At 38.7% G+C, this 25,224-nt stretch overlaps 1 protein-coding gene across 2 annotated transcripts in view; it reads right to left on the bottom strand.

Annotated features, from left to right (window-relative positions):
* Window positions 1–3,815: 3,815 nt before the first annotated feature.
* Window positions 3,816–25,224, bottom strand: part of CPE (carboxypeptidase E) — a 148,075-nt gene continuing 126,666 nt past the window's right edge. Inside the window, exons 7-9 of one of the 2 annotated variants that reach the window (NM_173903.4) lie at window positions 21,532–21,631; window positions 9,275–9,393; window positions 3,816–5,218 (exon numbers count right to left, since the gene is read on the bottom strand). In NM_173903.4, the coding sequence (NP_776328.2) occupies window positions 5,120–5,218; window positions 9,275–9,393; window positions 21,532–21,631 (318 nt within the window). In that variant the 3' untranslated portion in view covers window positions 3,816–5,119. Of the gene's footprint in view, window positions 5,219–9,274; window positions 9,394–21,531; window positions 21,632–25,224 lie in introns of those variants that run through there. The other variant, XM_059875867.1, reaches the window with a different exon arrangement.

Here is a 25,224-nt window from a genome sequence, read left to right as displayed (position 1 = left end):
TGGTCAAACAGGAAATGGTAAGACTGAATGTTGACTTTTAGGAATCAGTGAGCTAAAATGGACTGGAATGGGTGAACTTAACTCAGATGACCATTATTTCACTACTTTGGGCAGGAATCCCTTAGAAAAAATGCAGTAGCCATCATAATCAACAAAAGAATCCGAAATGCAGTACTTGGATGCTATCTCAAAAAAGACAGAATGATCTCTGTTCATTTCCAAGGCAAACCATTCAATATCACAGTAGTTCAAGGCTATGCCCCAACCAATAAAGCTGAAGAAGCTGAAGTAGAATGGTTGTATGAAGATCTGCAAGACCTTCTAGAACTAACACCAAAAAAAAAAAAAAAGTGTCTTTCATTACAGGGGACTGGAATGCAAAAGGAGGAAGTCAAGAAATACCTGGAGTAAGGAGAAAATTTGGCCTTGGAGTACAGAATGAAGCAAGGCAAAGGCTAACAGAGTTTGGCCAAGAGAACGCACTGGTCATGGCAAACACCCTCTTCCAACAACACAAGAGAAGACTCTACACGTGGACCTCACTAGACGGCCAACACCAAAATCAGATGGATTATATACTTTGCACCCAAAGATGGAGAAGCTCTATACAGTCAGCAAAAACAAGACAGGGAGCTAACTGTGGCTCAGATCATGAACTCCTTATTGTAAAATTCAGACTTAAATAGAAGAAAGTAGTGAAAACCACTAGACCATTCAGGTATGACCTAAATCAAATCCCTTATGACTATACAGTGTAAGTGACAAATAGATTCAAGGTCTTAGATCTGATAGACAGAGTGCCTGAAGAATTCTGGACAGAGGTTCATGACATTGTATAGGAGGCAGGGATCAAGAACATCCCCAAGAAAAAGAAATGCAAAGGGCAAAATGGTTGTCTGAGGAGGCCTTACAAACTGATATGAAAATAAAAGAAGTGAAAGACAAAGGAAAAAAGGAAAGATATATCCATTTGAATTCAGAGTTCCAAAGAAGAGCAAGGAGAGATAAGAAAGCCTTCCTCAGTGATCAATGCAAAGCAATAGAGGAAAACAATAGAATGGGAAAGACTAGAGATCTCTTCAAGAAAATTAGAGATACCAACGGAAATTTTCATGCAAAGATGGGCACAATAAAGGACAGAAATGGTATGGACCCAACAGAAGCAGAAAATGTTAAGAAGAGGTGGCAAGAATACACAGAACTACACAAAAAAGATCTTCATGACCCAGATGATCACGATGGTGTGATCACTCACCTAGAGCCAGACATCCTGGAAGTCAAGTGGGTCTTAAAAAGAATCACTACAAACAAAGCTAGTGGAGGTGATGGAATTCCAGTTGAGCTATTACAAATCGTCAAATATGATGCTGTAAAAGTGCTGCACTCAATATGCTAGCAAATTTGGAAAATTTAGCAATGACCACAGGACTGGAAAAGGTCAGTTTCATTCCAATCCCAAAGATAGGCAATGCCAAAGAATGCTGAAACTACCGCATAATTGTATTCATCCCACACGCTAGCAAAGTAATGCTCAAAATTCTCCAAGCCAGGCTTCAGCAATACATGAACTGTGAACTTCCACATGTTCAAGCTGGATTTAGAAAAGGCAGAGGAACCAGGGATCAAATTGCCAACATCCGCTGGATCATGGAAAAAGCAAGAGAGTTCCAGAAAAACATCTATGTCTGCTTTATTGACTACACCAAAGCCTTTGACTGTGTGGATAACAACAAACTGTGGATAATTCTTCAAGAGATGGGAATACCAGACCACCTGACCTGCCTCTTGAGAAATCTGTATGCAGGTCAGGAATCATCAGTTAGAACTGGACCTGGAACAACAGACTGGTTCCAAGTCGGAAAAGGAATATGACAAGGCTGTATATTGTCACCCTGCTTATTTAACTTATGTGCAGAGTACATCATGAGAAATGCTGGACTGGATGAAACACAAGCTGGAATCAAGATTGCTGGGAGAAATATCAATAACCTCAGTCAGATATGCAGATGCTGCTGCTGCTGCTGCTAAGTCGCTTCAGTCGTGTCCGACTCTGTGAGACCCCATAGACAGTAGCCCACCAGGCTCCTCCCCACCCTGGGATCTTCCAGGCAAGAATACTGGAGTGGGTTGCCATTTCCTTCTCCAATGCATGAAAGTGAAAAGTGAAAGTGAAGTTGCTCAGTCGTGTCCGATTCCTAGCGATCCCATGGACTGCAGCCTACCAGGCTCCTCTGTCCATGGGATTCGCCAGGCAAGAGTACTGGAGTGGGTTGCCATTGCCTTCTCCGGATATACCGATGACACCACTCTTATGACAGAAAGCAACGAACTAAAGAGCCTCTTGATGAAAGTGAAAGAGGAGATGAAAAAGCTAGGTTAAAACTCAACATTCAGAAAACTAAAATCATGACATCTGGTCCCATCACTTCATGGCAAATAGATGGGGAAACAGTGGAAACAGTGACGGACTTTATTTTGGGAGGCTCCAAAATCAATGCAGATGATGACTGCAGTCATGAAATTAAAAGACATTTGTTCCTTGGAAGAAAAGTTATGACCAACCTCAGTTCAGTTCAGTTTAGTCACTCAGTCATGTCCAACTGCTTGTGACCCCATGAATCGCAGCATGCCAGGCCTCCCTGTCCGACACCAACTCCCGGAGTTCACTCAGACTCATGTCCATCGAGTCAGTGAGGCCATCCATCCATCTCATCCTCTGTCGTCCCCTTCTCCTCCTGCCCCCAATCCCTCCCAGCATCAGAGTCTTTTCCAATGAGTCAACTCTTCGCATGAGGTGGCCAAAGTACTGGAGTTTCAGCTTTAGCATCATTCCTTCCCAAGAAATCCCAGGGCCGATCTCCTTCAGAATGCAGTCCAAGGGACTCTCAAGAGTCTTCTCCAACTCCACAGTTCAACCTAGACAGCTTATTAAAAAGCAGGAACATTACTTTGCCAACAAAGGTCCGTCTAGTCAAAGCTATGGTTTTTCCAGTAGTTATGTATGGATGTGAGAGTTGGACTATAACGAAAGCTGAGTGCCAAAGAACTGATGCTTTTGAATTGTGGTGTTGGAGAGGACTCTTGAGACTCCCTTCATCTGGAAGGAGATCCAACCAATCCATCCTAAAGGAAATCAGTCCTGGATATTCATTGGAAGGACTGATACTGAAGCTGAAATTCCAATAATTCGGCCACCTGATGTGAAAAGCTGACTCATTTGAGAAGACCCTGATGCTGGGAAAGATTGAATATGGGAGGTGAAGGGGACGACAGAGGATGAGATGGTTGGATGGCATCACCGACTCAATGGACATGAGTTTGAGTAAACTCTGGGAGTTGGTGATGGACAGGGAGGCCTGGCATGCTGCAGTCCATGGGGTCACAAAGAGTCAGACATGACTGAGAGAGTGAACTGACTGAACTGAACTCATAGTCTAAGTATGGGCTTAACTTGCATTAAGAAGCTATCCCCGAATCTAGTCTAAAGCAAGTTGCTCTGACATTTCTTTATCCACACACTAGTCCTTCCTATAACTTTACTCATCACAATGCTTAATTACATGTTCATTTTTCTGTATATGTATTTAAAGTTTATGTACACACCTGATCCATGGAATCACATTTTGACCACCAAAATAATGTACACAGTGCATGCAGTGCTTGCACTGTGCTTGGCATACAGCAGTCACTTAACAAATTTAAAATTATAGAAGATGAACCAATGAGAGGCTGCTCTCAAGGGAATACATTTTTTATCACGTGATCAAAACTGTAGACCAAAAAAATAAAAAGAATTAAAATACATACCATAGGGACTTTTTTTAACCTTTATTCATTTAGAATGCAATTCTGGGGCAATCTACAACCAAGAAAAACCCTACACTTTAAAGTAGTGTTAGCACACTGAATAATATAACACTATTGCACCAATGTATACAAGCAAGAAATCAATTTCCACTCTTTTCATAAAACTTCTCACTAAACATTTACATTTTATTCCCATCAAGTATACTTACTCTGGTGTCTCAGAGGGTAAAGCGTCTGCCTACAGTGCAGGAGACCCGAGTTCAATCCCTGGGTTGGGAACATCCCCTGGAGAAGGAAATGGCAACCCATTCCAGTACTCTTGCCTGGAGAATCCCATGGACAGAGGAGCCTGGTAGGCTACAGTCCATGGGGTCGCAAACAGTTGGACACGACTGAACACCTTCACTTTAACTTTCCCATCAAGAATGCATTAACAAGATCATACTTCTATAGCTAGACAGCACACTACACAATGATGATCAATACGGGACTGTTTAAGTTTTGCAGTATAGTGCTGACAACTCAAGCTGTAGCTATTGACTTTTCCAATGGCTTCATTATGTGACACTGTCACCAATTACATTAATTAAAGGGACTCTCTATTTTATCTTTTTTTTCACTTTTAGCTTTTATCACGTCAAAGTACCCCTTGTTTACTCTCCCCTTCTATCCATTGCACAGATGCTTTTTCAAATACATTTTCCTTTCTTCTTTTTAGGATTTTAAAAAAATTTTACTTTATATTAGAGTTTAGCTGATTAACAATGTTATGATGTTTTGAGTGTATGGCAAAGGGACTCAAACATACATATATATGTATCCATTTTCTTCAAAATATCCCTCCCCTCCAGGCTGCCAGATAACACTAAGCAGAGTTATCTGTAGTATACAGTAGGACCTTGTTTGTTATCCATTTTAAATATAGCAGTGTGTACATGCTGATCCCAGACTCCATATCTCTTCTTCCCCTACAGCAACCATAAGTGGACTCACTAATTTTTAAAACCTAGAATTACTCAAAAAGTTCTATATTGTAAATAACATATGGAATATTGTATCTAAGCCTAACATGGCAAAATCACTCAAATCTCTTCTACAGTCCTCTGTATCACATATATACGAAAATGAATGTTATAGACCAAGTTCTTATATTTTAACCTAAGAGTCTATTTTAAGTAATGTCTATTAATATTTAAATGATGAAAAATAAATCAATGTTAAATATTAACTGCACAAAATCTAAAAGAAAATGGCCACATTACATCATACTACATACATTATATAGATTAAAAGCAATTAATTAGAAGCCTTCTTAAAAGTTTAAAGTTTCTGACATCATCTTCCACCATTCCATTAATTCTTCCTTCTCTTCTTCTTTCCTTTCAGAAAATGACTCCAGTTCAAAATCAACCTAAAGGAGAAAATAATAATATATTATTATCAAATTGATTGTGTACTTTTAAAAACTAAAATTAAAAATGAACAGGTTTAAAGTTTATTAGAATAATCTCAATCTAGCCATCTGAATAAAAGTAAATCGTAAAAAATCTCTCATGATAACCAAAAAGATACTTTTAGGGAAAAAGAATATCAAAAGTCATTATGTTTGAAATGTGCTTTCATCTAATAGGGTCGCATAGAATCGGACATGACTGAAGCAATTTAGCACATGCACATGCTCAGGATTATTGGAAAGCAGATTATTTATAGGCAGATTATTTAAAGGCAGTCTTTTCTCCCATAAAAAGATGTAACTTCTCTCAAACCACCCCACCCTCTCCTCCCTCACCGCGTCCAAAACTCAGTTCTTTATGCCTGTGTCTCCTTTGCTGCCCTGCAAGTAGGATCATCATCAGTTCTATCTTTCTAGATTCCATGCTGCTGCTGCTAAGTTTCTTCAGCCATGTCCAACTTTGTGCGACCCCATAGACGTCAGCCCACCAGGCTCCCCCGTCCCTGGGATTCTCCAGGCAAGAACACCGAAGTGGGTTGCCATTTCCTTCTCCAAGGCAGGAAAGTGAAAAGTGAGAGTGAAGTCGCTCAGTTGTGTCTGACTCTTAGTGACTCCATGGACTGCACTCCACCAGGCTCCTCTGTCCACGGGATTTTCCAGGCAAGAGTAGTGGAGTGGGGTACCATTGCCTTCTCTGTTCTAGATTCCATATATGTGCATTAATATATATTGTCTTTCTCTTTTTAACTTACTTCACTCTGTCTATGGCTGATTAATACTGATGTATGGCAGAAACCATCACATATTGTAAAGTAATTATCCTCTAATTAAAAAAAAACAAATTTTTTTAAATGTAGCTTTTACAGGGTTCTGTTTTCCAGAATCTTGCATCTGTGAAAGAACTGATGGAAATACACACACCTCCAAACCACCATGAAGATCAGTAACCCAGGAACTCAACTTGCCTGTAGACCAGGCATCCTAATCAGGTCTATGGAGAATTCATATATTTTTCCACAAAGGACTATTTAAAATATGCAACCTCTTTGGGCCCATGAGATAGCCATGCTCCATTCCACATGGAGCTAAGAGATCTTTGATTTGGCCACTCAGTTCAGTTCAGTTCAGTAGCTCAGTCGTGTCCAACTCTTTGCGACCCCATGAATCGCAGCACACCAGGCCTCCCCGTCCAACACCAACTCCTGGAGTTCACTCAGACTCACGTCCATCGAGTCAGTGATGCCATCTAGCCATCTCATCCTCTGTCATCTCCTTCTCCTCCTGCCCTCAATCCCTCCCAGCATCAGACTCTTTTCCAAAGAGTCAACTCTTCGAATGAGGTGACCAAAGGACTGGAGTTTCAGCTTTAGCATCATTCCTTCCCAAGAAGTCCCAGGGCTGATCTCCCTCAGAATGGACTGATTGGATCTCCTTGCAGTCCAAGGGACTCTCAAGAGTCTTCTCCAACACCACAGTTCAAAAGCATCAATTCTTTGGTGCTCAGCCTTCTTCACAGTCCAACTCTCACATCCATATGTGACCACAGGAAAACCATAGCCTTGACTAGATGAACTTTTGTTGGCAAAGTAATGTCTCTGATTTTGAATATGCTATCTAGGTTGGTGATAACTTTCCTTCCAAGGAGTAAGCGTCTTTTAATTTCATGGCTGCAGTCCCATCTACAGTGATTTTGGAGCACCAAAAAAGAAAGTCTAACAGTGTTTCCACTGTTCCCCCATCTATTTCCCATGAAGTGATGGGACCGGATGCCATGATCTTCGTTCTCTGAATGTTGACCTTTAAGCCAACTTTTTCACTCTCCACTTTCACTTTCATCAAGAGGCTTTCTAGTTCCTCTTCACTTTCTGCCATAAGGGTGGTGTCATCTGCATATCTGAGGTTATTGAGATTTCTCCCGGCAATCTTGATTCCAGCTTGTGTTCCTTCCAGTCCAGCGTTTCTCATGATGTACTCTGCATAGAAGTTAAATAAGCAGGGTGACAATATACAGCCTTGATGTACTCCTTTTCCTATTTGGAACCAGTCTGTTGTTCCATGTCCAGTTCTAACTGTTGCTTCCTGACCTGCATATAGATTTCTCAAAAGGCAGATCAGGTGGTCTGGTATTCCCATCTCTTTAAGAATTTTTCACAGTTTACTGTGATCCACACAGTCAAAGGCTTTGGCATAGGCAATGAAGCAGAGATAGATGTTTTTCTGGAACTCTCTTGCTTTCTCCATGATCCAGCGGATGTTGGCAATTTGATCTCTGGTTCCTCTGCCTTTTCTAAAACCAGCTTGAACATCAGGAAGTTCACGGTTCACATATTGCTGAAGCCTGGCTTGGAGAATTCTGAGCATTACTCTACCAGCATGTGAGATGAGTGCAATTGTGAGGTAGTTTGAGCATTCTTTGGCATTGCCTTTCTTTGGGATCTAAATGAAGACTGACCTTTTCCAGTCCTGTGGCCACTGCTGAGTTTTCCAAATTTGCTGGCATATTGAGTGCAGCACTTTCACAGCATCATCTTTCAGGATTTGAAATAGCTCAACTGGAATTCCATCACCTCCACTAGCTTTGTTGTAGTGATGCTTTCTAAGGCCCACTTGACTTCACATTCCAGGATGTCTGGCTCTAGGTCAGTGATTACACCATCGTGATTATGTGGGTCATAAAGATCTTTTTTGTACAGTTCTTCTGTGTATTCTTGCCACCTCTTCTTAATATCTTCTGCTTCTGTTAGGTCCATACCATTTCTGTCCTTTATCGAGCCCATCATTGCATGAAATGTTCCTTTTGTATCGCTAATTTTCTTGAAGAGATCTCTAGTCTTTCCCATTCTGTTGTTTTCCTCTTTTTCTTTGATCGCTGAGGAAGGCTTTCTTATCTCTTCTTGCTATTCTTTGGAATTCTGCGTTCAGATGCTTATATCTTTTCTTTGCTCCTTTGCTTTTCGCTTCTCTTCTTTTCACAGCTATTTGTAAGGCCTCCCCAGACAGCCATTTTGCTTTTTTGCATTTCTTTTCCACGGGGATGGTCTTGATCCCTGTCTCCTGTACAATGTCATGAACCTCATTCCATAGTTCATCGGGCACTCTATGGTTATTTAAGAATGTGACTACTCAACACCTCTTTGAATTAACACATAGCAGAAAGGTCAAGGGTCAAAATGAAATCTTTTATAACCTGACTCTGAAGTCACATTTTTCCAGGATTTATTTGTTCAAATTTACTTCCTGATTTTAATACATATCCAGCCTAATAAACACATACAATCAAAACCAAAGGATCACTTAAAAACCCAAGATATTTAGCTTGCAAAACCGAGCATTTATTGCCAAACTTAGGGTATATAACCAAAAATATAATAAATTCTTTTCAAGTAAAGCTTTTAATTGGAAATCCTGTAGGCCATTCCATAGTAATATATTACAAGGATAATAGTAAAATCATGATCTATGAGATTTTTGGTCTCATCATTATCACCCTTAGTAGTAAAATATCAATAAATGGCATCTACTTAAATAAGTATCATATTTTATAGTTCTTATCATAAAGGACCTGACTTTGCTCATAGTATGTGCTTAATAGATGTTTAGTTAATGCCTAAAATTATGTTGCAAGCCTAATTTATTTTTCAAAATCCTCATTGAGTAAGGTATGATACTAGCTGTTTGGGATAAAAAGATAAATCAAACAGAACATTATTTAGATATAAATCAAGATCAGCAAATAAAACCTTACTTTTTTTAAGTTTTATTTTTTTTGTGGATCTCTTCAGAAATTGAGAAATGGTAACAAAGTTTCACATTGAGTGGTATTAAATTAAACACTGAGCCTTTCGGCAAGTCACTTAGCTTTTCAAGGCCTCAGTTTTCTCTTTTAACAGATGGACAACAGGGTAATAATAACTCTACCTCATAGAGTTATTATGAAAGCTAAATATAATGATTAAATATGCCTGACCTATGGTAAGTGTTTAATAAACTTTAGCTATTATCACAATCACTTACCCTGACAGCAGGGCTATAAGGAACTGCCACTTTCTTTGCTATTGCCAGATAGCCCGGTGCTGAGGCTGTAAGTTTATAGTTTCCAGGGACGAGCAATCTCCAGTAATCACCATCCTTTGCTGTAGGGAACAGAATATCAAGTCACAGGCACATATGAGAAATTCATAGTTATGCCACCTAAATTCAATTTTTATTCTCTGTCTTTAGTTATTTATAGAATTTAATGAAATTCCATTGAAAAGAGTATGACACTCTCTAGAAGGCATCATTTTTTATAGCAGTTTTACAGATACTAATGTTATTTAATGAATCTTCTAATATAATGAATCATCATATTCACGTCAGAAATAACACAGATTAATGGATATTCTCAAGTCCCCAAGCTGCTGGCACCATTTTGATTTGATTCTTGCTGCCATCTGGCTGTGAAGATCTGAAGATCTGAAAGTCTGGTCAGTATCTCACAAAGTGTGACCCGATGGCACTTCTTTGGAAATCCTGAGGGACATGTTAGAATTTAGATTTATAAAGACTCAGAATAGCTGGCATGCTTTCTAGGATTGCATTTTCTACCAGCTTTCCAGAGGATTTCTAAGCAGAGTTGTGTTCCTGTACCTCCATCCTCTCTTTGAGCAGCTTAGGTTCCCAGACCCCCTAGTCATCCACTCACATGTCTCCTTCAACTGATGTGCTGTTCCCCACCTGCTTATATGCCTGGCAAGCCACCAGCACTGGGAAACACCCACCCCTCTACTCTCTGCCTGCCTCTGTGGCTGCAAGGGGCTGCAGGAAAACACACACCGATGATGAGCTGTCCCCTGTCTACAAACACAAGGCCCTGGTCCTGCCCTGTCTTCCTCCAAAGTCCTTTCACCTTCCTGTATCTTAGGTTAGTGCACATCAATCACCTGAGAAACAGTAAGGAGCAAATTCTAATTCCCTAGATCTGGGATGAGGCCTGAGATTCTGCATTTCTAGCTAGTTCCAGGTGATTGCTGAATTCAATCTTGGTAGGGGCCACATTCTGAATAGCAAGGTCCAAGTGGAATTTTCCCTTTTCTTAACACTTGTACAGCATCCTCTTCATCCTCACTCTTAGTTGATGCTTCACATTGTATTAATATTTCACTGTGAATATGGAAACCATCAGAAAAAAATAAACTCTCATCACCATCTCTTCTCCTCTCTGGACTCTACATCTCCTTTAAGCTAGTGTCTCATTTCTGTTCTTCAGTTTACAGCAAAAGTTCTAGAAAGACTTGTCAATACTCTCCATTTCAGGCCCTTTCCTCATCCTCCACAGTCCACTGAAATAGACTCATCAAGACTCCACACTGCCTCTTTCAAAGGTGCATCTTTCCTGACATTTCACATTTCATCTGTCCTGAAACACTTTCAGGATTCCCGGACAAGGCACTACATTTTCTCTCCACCTTTGACTCCACTGACCCATTGCTTGTTTCTCCTTACTACCCTATGCTGCCCTTGAAAAGCTGCAGTGTCAAGGGAGAACAAGATAGCAGAGGAGTAGATGGACGTGGAGTACATCTCTGTCCATGGATACATCAGGAATACACCTTCAGACACAGAAGTGCATCCAGAACACCAGCTGAGATTGGACAGGAGTACCCGACCAGTGGAAAAGAATATGTAGAACCACACAAAATTCGGTAGGGTGAAGGAACTAGGGGGGGAAACAGGAGTGTTAGTAGGACTGGACCTGCCTTTGGTGGGTGGGGGAACTGAAGCAGGGGTCCAATCCCCACATTGGGGCAATTGTCTGAGTCAGAGGAGAAACATTTAAGGCCGAGAGTGAAACAGCTGATCTGTGGCAGCCTAAATGGAATGAGAATCAGACAGTCCTTGCCACAGCCATACATACCCCGAGTAGGAATGCTGGTCTCCTGGAAGGGGCAGCTGCTGGGAGCTGGAGTTTAGGGATTGTGGAGCAATGCCAGGGTGAGGGCTGTGGTTGACTGCAGAGATATGGATTGAGGGGATGTGAGGGAGGAGATAGTGGTGAGAAATGCCGGTAGAAGAAAGCCAGGCAACCATGGAAGCAAGGCGATACTGCTGAGTCACGCATAGTGGGTGGAGCCATCACCATAGCCTCTTTCTCCCCACATGTCAGCATTGGCAGCTGAACAACAGAGAGGCTGGCCCATCAAAAACCTGACTTCACTGAACTACAGAGTAGGACCCCACGCAGGGTACTCCTTTCAGTGACTGATGCGCCAAACTGCAGAGTAGGAACCCACCTAGAGTGACCCTTTAAGTGTCCCATGTGCCAATCTACAGAGTATGACCCTTCAGGGGGGCCCCTCTATGTGCCTGACCCCAGGCAAAGGAGCCTTCTAAGTGCCCGAATGGGTGGAGTTGTGAAGAAAGACTGGCCAAAGAGGCCTTCTGATCACCAGCTACAAGAGGCTCGAAAAAGACTCTGATAGGGCCTACCTCCTGCAGTGGAAGCAGTCTGTGTTCCTGCACACTTGGTGCCACCAGGGTCCCCGAAACCCAAGCAGCTGCACCATGTTCACCCTCAACTCTCACAGGGGAAGAGATGCCACAGGCAAAAAAAAATAGTCCTGCATTTATGCACACAGGGTCACTTCGTTCATGTCCGACTCTTTGCGACCCTGTAGACTGTGGTCTGCCAGGTTTCTCTGTCAGAGAGAGGGTTCTCCAAGCAAGAATACTGGAGCGTATTGGCCAAGACTAGTTGCCATACCCTTCTAGAGCACTATATTTCCTGCAGCCCTAGCCGCCAACCCCCCTGAGTACCTGGTGCTGCCAGAACCCCTGCGACCCAAGCAGCTGCACCACCTTCACACCTGGCCCTCACTGGGGCAGACCCAAGTCCAGGGCAGCCTCAGGAGTTAAACCCCAGTGGACGACCCACATGCAAAGGTGGGAATAAAACCGCAACTGAAACCCAGAGGTAGCGAGGCTAAGAAAAAAGATTCAAAACATTCCCATCAGCTGTACAAGCTGCAGATTAAAGCCACACAACCAACTAAGTAGACTCTGTATCTATGGAATGTATAAAAGGCCATTGAGAGTGCCCACAAAAGAAAATGCACTAGCTCTGATAGCTGTGGACATTGGAGGCACGAACACACAAGAGTAGGACCAGATTAGAATCTGAGCAGCCCCTACAGCAAGTCCAGAGATCAGCACAGTGTTGGAGGGCATCCTAGGGAGGTAAGGTGGACTGTGATTCCTAGCACGGGAAAGGACTCTTACAGCAGTGACTCAAGAAAAACATTTATTATTATTATTTTTACTTATTCTGTAGATTCTTTTTTTTTTTTTTTTCCTTTTTCCCCCCCTCTGTTGTAGTTGTCGATTTTATTGGCACTAAGAAATCCAATTAAGCTTTTGAGCTTTTTTCTTTTTTTTCCTCAGTCACATTTTTTATTGTTGTCATAAACCTCTGCCTTTAGGTTGGGTTTTGCAGTTCTGTGTTTTCCTCTCTCACTTTTTTCCTCTTTTTTCAATTTTAATTTTTAATTTTTTAAACCTATTATTTTTTCCCACATTTATTCCTTTGTTTGCTTTTCCTACTGTTCTTTTCCCATTGCAGTTAATCTTTAACATATATAAATCTTTTTCTACCTCTATTTAACTTTGCATATCTATTCTTTCTTTCTTTTCTTTCTCTCCTTTCTTCTCAACATATTTGTTAGTTTTATCTTCATTGCTTTATTCCCCACTTGGCAGCTTGCTTTAGTTTTGTTTTCCAGTTTGTGCTTTAATTAGTTTTGTTCTGGTAGGTGTAGTTTTTGGCTTCTTTTATTTGCTGGGTCAATCTACTGTACTTTATCTTTGGAGGGCTGTTTGGATTTTGCTTATGGGTGTATATGTATATGTGTGTATTCAGTCACATTTTCTATTGTTGTTATAAACCTTTGCCTCTACACTGGACTTTTGCAGTTCTGTAGAGTTTTCCCCTTTCCCCCTCTTTTTTCTTTCTTCTTACTTTTTTTCTCTTTTTTATAATTTTAATTATGAAATTTTTAAACCTATTATACTTTTTCTACATTTATTCCTTTTATTTGCCTTTCCTACTGTTCTCTTCCCCTTGCAGTTAATCTTTAATGTATATAAATCCTCTTCATATACCTCTATTTAACTTTGCATACCTATTCTTTCTTTCTTTCCTTTCCTCTCAACATATTTGTTAGTTTTGTTTTCACTGCTTTATTCCCAACTTGGCACCTTGCTTTAGCTTTGTTTTCCAGTTTGTGCATAAGTTAGTATTGTTCTTAACTGGTAAATATAATCTTTGATTTCCTTTGTTTGCCAGATCAATCTACTGTACTTTATTTTTGTTGGACTGTTTTCACTTTGCTCATGGGTGTATATGTATATGTTTATATTCTATTATTTTAACTATTATTTGCCTGGTTTTGTAACTGCATTTGTCTGGGATTCATCTTTGGTTTCTCATTTTTGGATATTTGTTTTAATCTCACTTAATGATATAACAAATCACTTGTGGTCTTCATTCCTGACCAGAGATCAAGCCCTGAGCCTTTGGAGTGGGAGCACTGGCTCCAAGACCCTAGAATACCAGAGAACTAATCCTAAGGAGTATCAAATAGTGAGAACTCATACAAAGGAAACCACTTAATAAAAGACCCAGCATCACCCAACCACCAGGAGCACCCTGTGCAGGATGCCTCATCTAAACAAGAAACAAAACAAAAATACAAACCCAATCATCAGCAGACAGGATTACCACCTCACTCAGCCTTGCTAATCAGAGGAAAAACAAACAAACAAGCAAACAAAAACTCAGCACAAATCTCACCCTATATGAAGCTCACATAAACCACTGGATGAATCTTAGGAAGGCAGAAACCAAAAGCAACAAAGAATTCAACTTTCTTCAAGGAAAGAATTCAACTTTCTTTGAAGCCTGGAAAAAGGAAAGCTCAAACACAGTAACCTAAAAAAAAAAAAAAAGAAAGAAAGAAAAGGCAGAGAAATACTGCACAAATGAAGGAACTAGAAACACAGAAGTCCAAATAAATGAAGAGGAAATAAGAAAATTACCTGAAAAAGAATTCAGAATAATGATAGTAAAGATGATCAAAACCTTGAAAATAAAATGGAGAAAATGCAAGAATCAATTAATAAAGACCTAGAATAATTAAAGAATAAACATACAGAGACAAACAACACAATTACTGAAACTAAAAATACTCTAGAAGGAATCAATAGCAGAATATCTGAATCAGAAGAACAAATCAGTGGGCTGGAAGATAAAATGATGGAAATGACTTCTGAGAAGCAGAATAAAATAAAAAGAATTAAAAGAGCTGAGGACAGTCTCAGAGACCTCTGGAACCATATCAAATTCACCAACATTTGAATTATAGGGGTCCCAGAAGGAGAAAAAAGAAAGGGTATGAGAAAATTTTTGAAGAGATTATAGTTGAAAATTATCCCCAACATGGAAAAGGAAATAATCAACCAAGTCCAAGAGGCACAAAGGGCCCCATACAGGATAAACCCAAGGAGAAACATGCCAAGACACATGCTAATCAAACTAACAAAGACTAAACACAAAGAAAAATATTAATGTTGGGACCAGCCCAACAACGAACCGACCTGAGGGAGTGGTGATGCAGAAGAATAAGGAAAAATAAGACTCAGAAATAAAGTGGGGATCAGGGGGCTGATGCCAATAGCAGTCCAAAGCCCAGATCCTAATCCTCGCATGCCTTTTATTGTTAATTTCTACTTCTTTACTCATGCTCTAGAGATATCTATTCTTTACAATCTCAGATTGGGGATAAAGATATACAATGCACAGTCCTCAGTGTCAAACCTTCAGCCCTTTCATGACTTTGTTTAGCCCTTTGGCTAGTGATGCACTTTCTCAGCATCTACCTCAAGGCTCTGTTTATGGGAACAGTCACTAATGGTTTTCCATCAGTCACATCAGAACTTCAACATCTTGTTTTCAAGATGTCTTTCCACGATGGACCTTTCACTGCTCCCAGCCCTTCGCCTGGGGGAAATGAGAAAGTTATTCTTATTTTTCAAAGAGGCTCTATTAATTATAGTACAGGCTTGTGCATAGCAAAGTGAAGTGAAGTGAAGTCACTTAGTCGTGTCTGACTCTTTGCGACCGCATGGACTGTAGCCTACAAGGCTCCTCTGTCCATGGAGTTTTCCAGGCAAGAGTACTGGAGTGGGTTGCCATTTCCTTCTCCAGGGGATCTTCCCAGCCCAGTGATCAAACTTGGGTCTCCTGTATGCAGGCAGACACTTTACCGTCTAAGCCACCAGGGAAGCATATTCCCTACAATTAAAAGCAGCAAGGGAGAAACAATAAGTAACATACAAGGGAAACCCCACATGCTTAACAGCTGATCTTTGAGCAGAAACTCTGCAGGCCAGAAGGGAATGGCAGGATATATTTAAAGTACTGAAAGGGGAAAATCTACAATCAAGATTAATGTCCTAGCAAGGATCTCATTCAAAATTGATGGAGAAATAAAAAGCTTTACAGAAAAGCAAAAGTTAAGAGAATTCAGTACCACCATCCAGCTTTGCAACAAGTGTTAAATGGACTTATATAGTCGAGAAACACAACAGAAGAAAAAAGACCTACAAAATCAACCCCAAACAATTAGAAAATGGCAATGGGAACATATATATCAATAATTACTTTAAATGTAAATGGATTAAATGCTCCAACCAAAAGACACAGAGTGGCTGAATGGATACCAAAAATAAAAAAGACCCATATATATGCTGTCTACAAGAAATCCACGTCAGACCTCAAGACACATACAGACCAAAAGTGAGAGGACAGAAAAATATATCCCATGCAGATGGGAAGCAAAAGAAAGCTGGAGTAGCAATCCTCATATCAGACAAAATAGACCTTAAAATAAAGAAGATTACAAGAGATAAGGAAGAACACTACATAATGATCAAGGGATTAATCCAAGAGGAAGACATAACAATTGTAAATATCTATGCACCCAACATAGGAGCACCTCAAAATATAAGAAAAACACTAACAGACATAAAAAGAGAAATTGACAGTAACACAATAATAGTAGGAGACTTTAACACCCCACTCACACCAGTGGACGTATCATCAAAACATAAAATTAATAAGGAAACACAAGTCTTAAATGATACATTAGATGAGATGGATCTTATTGATATCTTCAGGATATTTCATCCAAATGCAGAAGAATACACCTTCTCAAGTGCATATGGAACATTCTCCAGGATAGACCACATCATGGGTCACAAATCAAAACTCAGTAAATTTAAGAAAATTGAAATTGTATCAAGCATCTTCTCTGATGAAAACATGTTATGAGACTAGATGTCAATTACAAAAAAAAAAAAAACCTGTAAGAAACACAAACAAATGGAGATTAAACAACACATTTCTAAATAACCAACAGGTTACTGAAGAAATCAAAGGGGAAATAAAAAAAATTTCTAGGAACAAATGACAATGAAAACACAACAACTCAAAACCTATGGGATGCAGCAAAAACAGTTCTAAGAGGGAAGCTTATAGCAATACAATCCTACCTCAAGAAAAAAGAAAAATATCAAATAGACAACCTAACTTTACACATAAAGCAACTGGAAAAAGAAGAAGAAGAACAACAACAACAAAAGAAAAATTAGTAGAAGGAGAGAAATCATAAAGCTCTGAGCAGAAATAAATGAAAAAGAAATGAAATAGTAAAGATTAATAAAAATGAAAAGCTGGTTCTTTGAGAAGATAAACAAAACTGACAAACACTTAGCCAGACTCATCAAGAAAAAAACAGAGAAGAATTAAATCAATAAAATTAGAAATGAAAAAGGAGAGGTTACAACAGACAATGCAGATATACAAAGGATTATAAGAGACTATTATGAACAACTATATGGCAATAAAATAGATAACCTGGAAGAAATCCATAGATCCATAGAAAAGTTCAATTATCCAAGACTGAACCAGAAAGAAATAGAAATTATGAACAACCCAATTACAAGCACTGAAATTGAAGCTGTGATCAAACATTTCCCCCAAAAAACAAAAGCCCAGTACCAGATGACTTCACAGGAGAATTCTATCAAACATTTAGAGAAGAACAAATGCCTATCTTTCTAAAGCTCTTTTTAAAAATTGCAGAGGAAGGAACACTTCCAAATTCATTCTACAAGGCCACCATCACCCTGATACCAAAACCAGACAAAGACAATACAAAAAACAAAACTACAGGCCAATATCACTGATGAACATGCATGCAAAAATCCTCAACAAAATTTTAGCAAGTAGAATTCAGCAACACATCAAAAAGCTCATATACTATGATCAAGTTGAGTTTATTCCAGGGATGTAAGGATTCTTCAATATATGGACATCCCTCAATGTGATACACCACATTAACAAAATGAAAGATAAAAACCATATGATAATCTCAATAGATGTAGAAAAAGTCTTAGACAAATTTCAGCACCCATTTATGATTAAAACTCTTCAAAAAATGGGCATAGAAAGAACCTACCTTAACATAATAAAGGCCATATATGATAAGCTTACAGAAAACATTATTCTCAATGGTGAAAAACCAAAAGCATTCCCTCTAAGATCAGAAACAAGACAAGGGTGTCCACTTTCACCACTATTATTCAACATAGTTCTTGAAGTCTCAGCTACAGCAATCAGAGAAGAAAAAGAAATAAAAGGAATCCAGATTGGAAAAGAAGAAGTAAAGCTCTCACTGTTTGCAGATGACATGATACTGTACATAGAAAACTGTGAAGATAGTATCAGAAAATTACTAGGGTGAATCAGTGAATTTAGCAAAGTTGCAGGATACAAAATCAATACACAGAAATTACTTTCATTTCTATATACTAACAATGAAAAATCAGGAAGAGAAATTAAGCATCAATCCCATTCACCATTGCAACAAAAAGAATTAAATATCTAGGAATAAACTTAACTAAGGAGACAAAAGAACTGTACACAGAAAATTATAAGACACTAATGAAAGAAATCAAAGACAACATAAACAGATGGAAAGATATACCATGTTTATGGTAGGAAGAATAAATATTGTAAAAATAATTATACTACCAAATGCAATCTACAGATTTAATGCAATCCCTATCAAATTACCAATTGTATTTTTCAGAGAACTGGAACAAAAAATTCACAATTCATATGGAAACACAAAAGATCCTGATTAGCCAAAGCAGAATTGAGAAAGAAGAATGGAGCTAGAGGAATCAATCTTCTGATTTCAGATAATACTACAAAGATATAGTCATCAATACAGTATGGTACTGGCACAAAAACAGAAATACAGACCAATGGAACAAAATAGAGAGCCCAGAAAAAACCCATGCACCCATGGGTAACTTATTTTTGACAAAGGAAGCAAGAATATACAATGGGGCTAAGATAGCCTCTTCAATAAATGGTGCTGGGAAAACTGGACAGCTTCATATAAAAGAATGAAATTAGAACACTTCCTAACACCATACACAAAGATAAACTCAAAATGGATTAAAGACCTAAATGTAAGATCAGAAACTATAGAACTCTTAGAGGAAAACATAGGCAGAATACTCGATGACATAAATCAAAGCAAGATCCTCTATGACCCACCTCCTAGAGTAACAGAAATAAAAACAAAAGTAAACAAGTGGGACCTGATTAAACTTAAAAGCTTTTGTACAGCAAAGGAAACTATAAGCAAGGTGAAAAGACAACCCACAGAATGGGAGAAAACAATAGCAAATGAAACAACTGATAAAAGATTAATGTTCAAAATATACAAGCAGCTCATACAACTCAATGCCAGAAAAACAAACAACCCAATCAAAAAGTGGGGAAAAGACCTAAACAGACATTTCTCCAAAGAAGACATACAGATGGCTAACAAACACATGAAAAGATGCTCAATATTGCTCATTATTAGAGAAATGCAAATCAAAACTACAATGAGATACTACCTCACACTGCTCAGAATGGCCCTTATCAAAAAGCCTACAAACAATAAATGCTGGAGACAGAGTGGAGAAAAGGCATGCTCTTGCACTTTTGCTGGGAATGTAAATTGATACAGCCACTATGGAAGATGGTATGGAGATTTCCTAAAAAAAAAAAACTAGGAGTAAAACCACATATGACACAGCAATCCCACTTCTAGGCATACACCCTGAGGAAACAAAAATTGAAAGAGAAACATGTATCTCATTGTTCATTGCAGCACTATTTACAATAGCTAGAACATGGAAGCAGCCTAGATGTCCATCGAAAGATGAATGGATAAAGAAGTTGTGGTACATATACACAATGGAATATTACTCAGTCATAAAAAGGAATGCATTTGAGTCTGTTGTAATGAGGTGGATGAACCTAGAACATATACAGAGTGAAGTGAGTCATAAAGAGAAAGATAAATACCTTATATTAATGTATATATATGGAATCTAGAAAAATGATACTGAAGAATTTATTTACAGGGCAACAGTGGAGAAACAGACATAGAGAATAGACTTATGGACATGGGGAGAGGGGAGAAGAGGGTGAGATGTATGTTAAGAGTAACATGGAACTTACATTACCATATGTAAAATAGACAGTCAATGGGAATTTGCTGTATGGCTCAGGAAACTCAAACAGGGGCTCTGTATCATCCTCGAGCGGTGGGATGGGGAGGGAGGTGGGAGGGAGGTTCAAAGGGGAGGGGAGATATGTATTCCTATTGCTGATTCATGTTGAGGTTTGACAGAAAACAGCAAAATCCTGTAAAGCAATTATCCTTCAATAAAAAATAAATTATTTTTTAAAAAAGCTAGTCCCAGAACCTGCTCCTCAGATTTCATTCCTTTCTACCTATTTATACTGCCAACGTGAGATTTTCCTAAAATTTTCACATCTGGAATGCAGAGAAAATAATGTTTATATGTTACTAATGTTAACAAAAGCAGTTGCTTGTGGCCATAGGGTGCACGGCCTAGGTCCTTCAAGAAGTCCCGCCCCAGGGGTGAAGGGAGCAATAATTTGGCACAGATTCTGGCATATTGGTCCAGAAGGTGGGCTGGCACTTCATCGGGTGTTGAAAAGCATTGTTGTTTGAATAAATAAATGGATTTTTAGAAAACAAATATTCAAGATTAAAAAATACAAATTATAAATGTGGAGGTTAAATAAGAGTTAATGGTATAGGATGTTTGGGCACTAATTTAAAGGTTAACTAATGCTAAGGTCTTGAAACATGTATAAATGGAGTTTATAGCTAAAAAGATATTATTGTTTTTGATAAGATACCAACAAATGAGAATTACACTAAAATGAGTTGGAGAGATGTTTATTAACAGGAGTAGATAGGAAATGGCAACCCACTCCAGTGTTCTTGCCTGCAGAATCCCAGGGATGGCGGAGCCTGGTGGGCTGCCATCTGTGGGGTCGCACAGAGTCGGACACAACTGAAGCGACTTGCTAGTAGTAGATAGGTTTGCCAGAAAAACACATCATTCCCCCCAAACTAGGAAAATGGAAAGAGGGCTTTAAACCTAGAAACAACTAACATAAACTTCAATCCTGTAAGGTCCTTTTCAGCCTTGGATACATATGGCTTTATGACACAGATTAAATGAAGAAATGGATGGGACATCCTAGACAACAAAACACAGGCAGTTGACCTCCTTCCTACTCTTCTGCTCCCTCCTGAGGTCCACCAATTAACAGCTCTTTAGAATCTCTTCTTGAAAGTGATAGTGAAGTCGCTCAGTCGTGTCCAGCTCTTTGCGATAATGGACTGTAGCCCACCAGACTTCTCCATGGGATTTTCCAGGCAAGAGTACTGGAGTGGGTTGCCATTTCCTTCTCCAGGGGGTCTTCCTGACCCAAGGATCGAACCCAAGTCTCCCGCATTGCAGGCAGACACTTTACCCTCTGAGCCACCAGGGAAGCCCTTCTTAGGAGAGATCATTAGGATACAGCATTTTAATTCCAGCTGGTTCATCTTCCTTTGACTTGACAACTGCAAAGAGTCTCACAGACGGCCCTGCCTCACAGCCCTCCTAAGTAACTACCTGACCTGTTCCCCAGATAAAAATTTAACTAGATCAAAGCTGGAGAGAGTGTAAAGAGACATGAGGCATTTAATTGCTTTGCATAGAACAGTATAAGAATGTAACTACGCTAAGAAGTAGCCACGGTCTCATATGCAATACTAGAGCCTCTGATCACAGCAAAGAACACCCACCAGATGTGACATCATGGTCTATTCCTTCCACAGAGAGGGTGGCGTTAGCAATTGGGTTACCCTGAAGATCTCGGACAAATCCTTTAACTCCTCGGTGTATCTGTGATGGTCAAGAATAACCAAAAAAATTTGTATTAGAAACAACCTAAAAACATGCTTCATATCAAACATCTCCTTATTTTCTAGCAAAATACTGCAGATTTCTATTGTTTAGGTATCAAAACAAGCTCAAAAAGTCACTGAATTTTTTGTACATTCTTTACTCTGCTTTTTCTCAAGTAGACAAATGAGAAGTAACCCCTGGAAAATTGATATCTTATTCTGAGTCAAATAAGACTTTGAAGTACCTTCCAAACTACCAAAACAAACAAACAAACAAAAAACCTGTCAATGTGTAAAACAGTTCTGGTCTGAACATATTTCATTGCTTTCTATTTTAAATTTGGTTAATTATGTATACTTTATATGCCACGTATCAGTTAACAAGATATCACATTATAGCCCTTCAATACTTGTTCCTTTTAGATAAAAAGATATATATATATATATATATATATACTGTGAATATTTTTGCATTAAACCCACTAATAATGTTATTTTGGTTGAAAATCAGTGCATGAAAAGTCAGTGAACTTACTAACTGAAAACTGGGTTTATTAATAAAAAAGAAGAGTTTATGTTGAGAACAAGCTATTGAATTAAGTTGCTGTCATCAACTAACTACTACAATGAAAACTACAAAAACAATTTTATTTCTAAATGATAATTCAACCAAGTCAACATGTATTTGAAGTAAAGTAGGGTCACTTAAGGTCTTTGAGAAAGTACTGCTTCTGGAATATCAAATGATAATCTATCAATCTTGATAATTTAGCAAAACACCATCCACCCCACTCCAGTTGCTCTTCACTCATATGACCCCAGAAAATAAATTTTCTTTTGCTATTGATGATATTTACATATTTTCCTACAGAAAATAGAATAAATCTCATGTGACCCTTTGTCACTGGAGAATAAATATGGCAGTGGTAAAATTTTTTATCAAAGAGATACCCTTTGTATACTAGTAAAATTTTTTTGAATTTTCTATTTTTTTAAAAAAAGCAAAACTCTTTAAGTAACACATAATTCTTTTCTCTAAACGCAATTTACTCATGGTAAAAAAGTGATACAGGGACTTTCCGGGTGGTTCAGTGGCTAAGACTGTGTGCTCTCAATGCAGGAGGCCTGAGTTTGATCCCTGGTCAGAGAACTAGATCCCACATGCCACAACTAAAAAATCCTGCATGCCAAAGATCGAAAATCCTATGTACTAAAACTAAGATCCAATGCAGCCAAATAAACATTTTTGTAAAAAGTGATACATTTGCAGTAATAATAATAATTTTAATGGCAACCAGTAAAGTGAGAAGAGAGTAAACACAATTTTAAAACAAAAAGATATTTTTAATCTTTTCCCCAAGATTCACCTATGGATTAGCCAACCAAAATTGAATGAGACTGAAATTTAGCTACTGGAAACAAGAGAAGTTAGCTTTCTTAATGAAATTCACATGGTAAAAGTATTAGAAAAATTGTAGAGATTAATTTATTCATCTTGGGGCACTCTAATCCTGATATATGTTTAAAATGTCCTCATCATTGAAAAAATAAATCAATCACTTCAAAAACATATAATTCACCTACATTAGGTATAAATATACCCATTAATATTCATAATTGTATGTTTTTCTGCCTCTGCAACCCAAGACTTAAATTACAGTATGTGATTAACAAATAGCTATGTTAGGTAGGAAATTAGGCATGAGCAACAAGCAGTGGCCTAGCCGAAAAGGATGCAAGCTGATCTCTAAACCCCATCCTAAACACACCCAGGAGAGCTCACAGATATGCTACAAAAATAACCACAGAGACTTTTCCAACTCCTGCACATGCACCCTAGGCACATAGTGAATACAAACTAACCACAAGGGCTTCTTCAAGTAACCTTAAACAGCTAGGAGCCCATTAAGCGCTCATAAATACTCATAATATGTATGGATTTATGAATTTTTACATAGTCATAAATATGTATGTGTTCATATATACATATATCTGATTGTACAAACTGAATGATGGGAAAGACATGCACAACAGAGACTGTGGCTGTGTAACTTGCAAGTGCCAACTAGCCTTGAGGGTATGCTCTTTCCTGATAGGTGGTGAGTACAGGCCCTATTTTGCACAGGACAGAACCAAGAGGAAGAGACAGGAAGTATAAAAGGAGAAGCCAAGAGGGATTGTTATGATTCCTTTCAGGTTGGCCCACTTCCACGTCTCTTTAATAAATATTCTGTCTGCTTGAGCTATAACTGAACTGCAACTTTTCTGTTGTTTCAAACCCTTTAGTCCATCTTTCTAAATCTTTGTTACTATGAGACAAGAACCAAAGGTGAGAAACAAACCAACCTGATGGTTAAATAAATAAATGTATGATACGCCAATTATGGAGCATTATTTTTCTGTTTGAAATTTTCCACTATAGGAATAAACCTCAATGGAAATGTTATGGGCTACTAGGACTCCACAGGAATGCAGACTGGAAAACAGTTACTTTATGGTGTTTGCAAAAGAAACCCCAGAAGTTTATTAATAAATTTCACTCATATCTGGGCAAGTTATTTTACTACACTTGTTCTTCCTATAATTCTCCTTCCCCAGATCCTAGACATTTCAATCAAGCAAGGCTAAAAACAAAAAAAAAAATTAAATTTTCATTGTCGCTAGAATAGTTTAATGTCAATAACCTTTAAATCTTCAAATACTTAAGTGTCCTCCAGAGGGCTTGCTGAAATGGAGACTCGGGTCTTGCCCTTCAAGGAATGTGATTCAGTGTTGGGACTGAAAACTCATTTTTAACAATAATCTAGATGAGTCTGAGGCAAGTGCTCATGAACCATTCTTTGAAAAATTCTTTGGAAATTTTGAGAACTAGACAGTTCCATGGCTATTGCATAGGAGCTCTTCTTAGAAAACTATTTACGTTGATTAACTTTACAACTCGAGGTCCTAAAAACACCCTTTTAAGGCTCTGCAATAGATTTCTTCTCAACCAATCATTGAATTGGATCTCCTAATCACCAATAGAGCTTTGCCAAGAGAACGCACTGGTCATAGCAAACACCCTCTTCCAACAACACAAGAAAAGACTCTACACATGGACATCACCAGATGGCCAACACCAAAATCAGATTGATTATATTCTTTGCAGCCAAAGATGGAGAAGCTCTATACAGTCAGCAAAAACAAGACCAGGAGCTGACTGTGGTTCAGATCATGAACTCCTTATGCTGTATTCAAACTTAAATAGGAGAAAGTAGGGAAAACCACTAGATCGTTCAGTTATGACCTAAACCAAACCCCTTACAATCATACAGTGGATGTGAGAAATAGATTTGAGACACTAGATCTGATAGAGTGTCTGATGAACTATGGATCGAGGTTCGTGACATTGTATAGGAGACAGAGATCAAGACCATCCCCATGGAAAAGAAATGCAAAAAAGCAAAATGGCTGTCTGATGAGGCCTTATAAATAGCTGTGAAATGAAGAGAAGCAAAGAGCAAAGGGGAAAAGGAAAGATATACCCATTTGAATGCAGAGTTCCAAAGAATAGCAAGGAGAGAAAAGAAAGCCTTCCTCAGTGATCAGTGC

Source organism: Bos taurus, chromosome 17 (genome assembly GCF_002263795.3).
Source record: "Bos taurus isolate L1 Dominette 01449 registration number 42190680 breed Hereford chromosome 17, ARS-UCD2.0, whole genome shotgun sequence".
Lineage (NCBI taxonomy): Eukaryota > Metazoa > Chordata > Mammalia > Artiodactyla > Bovidae > Bos > Bos taurus.
The sequence above is the reverse complement of the archived record's forward strand: the minus strand, read 5'-3'. Positions and strand labels throughout refer to the sequence as shown.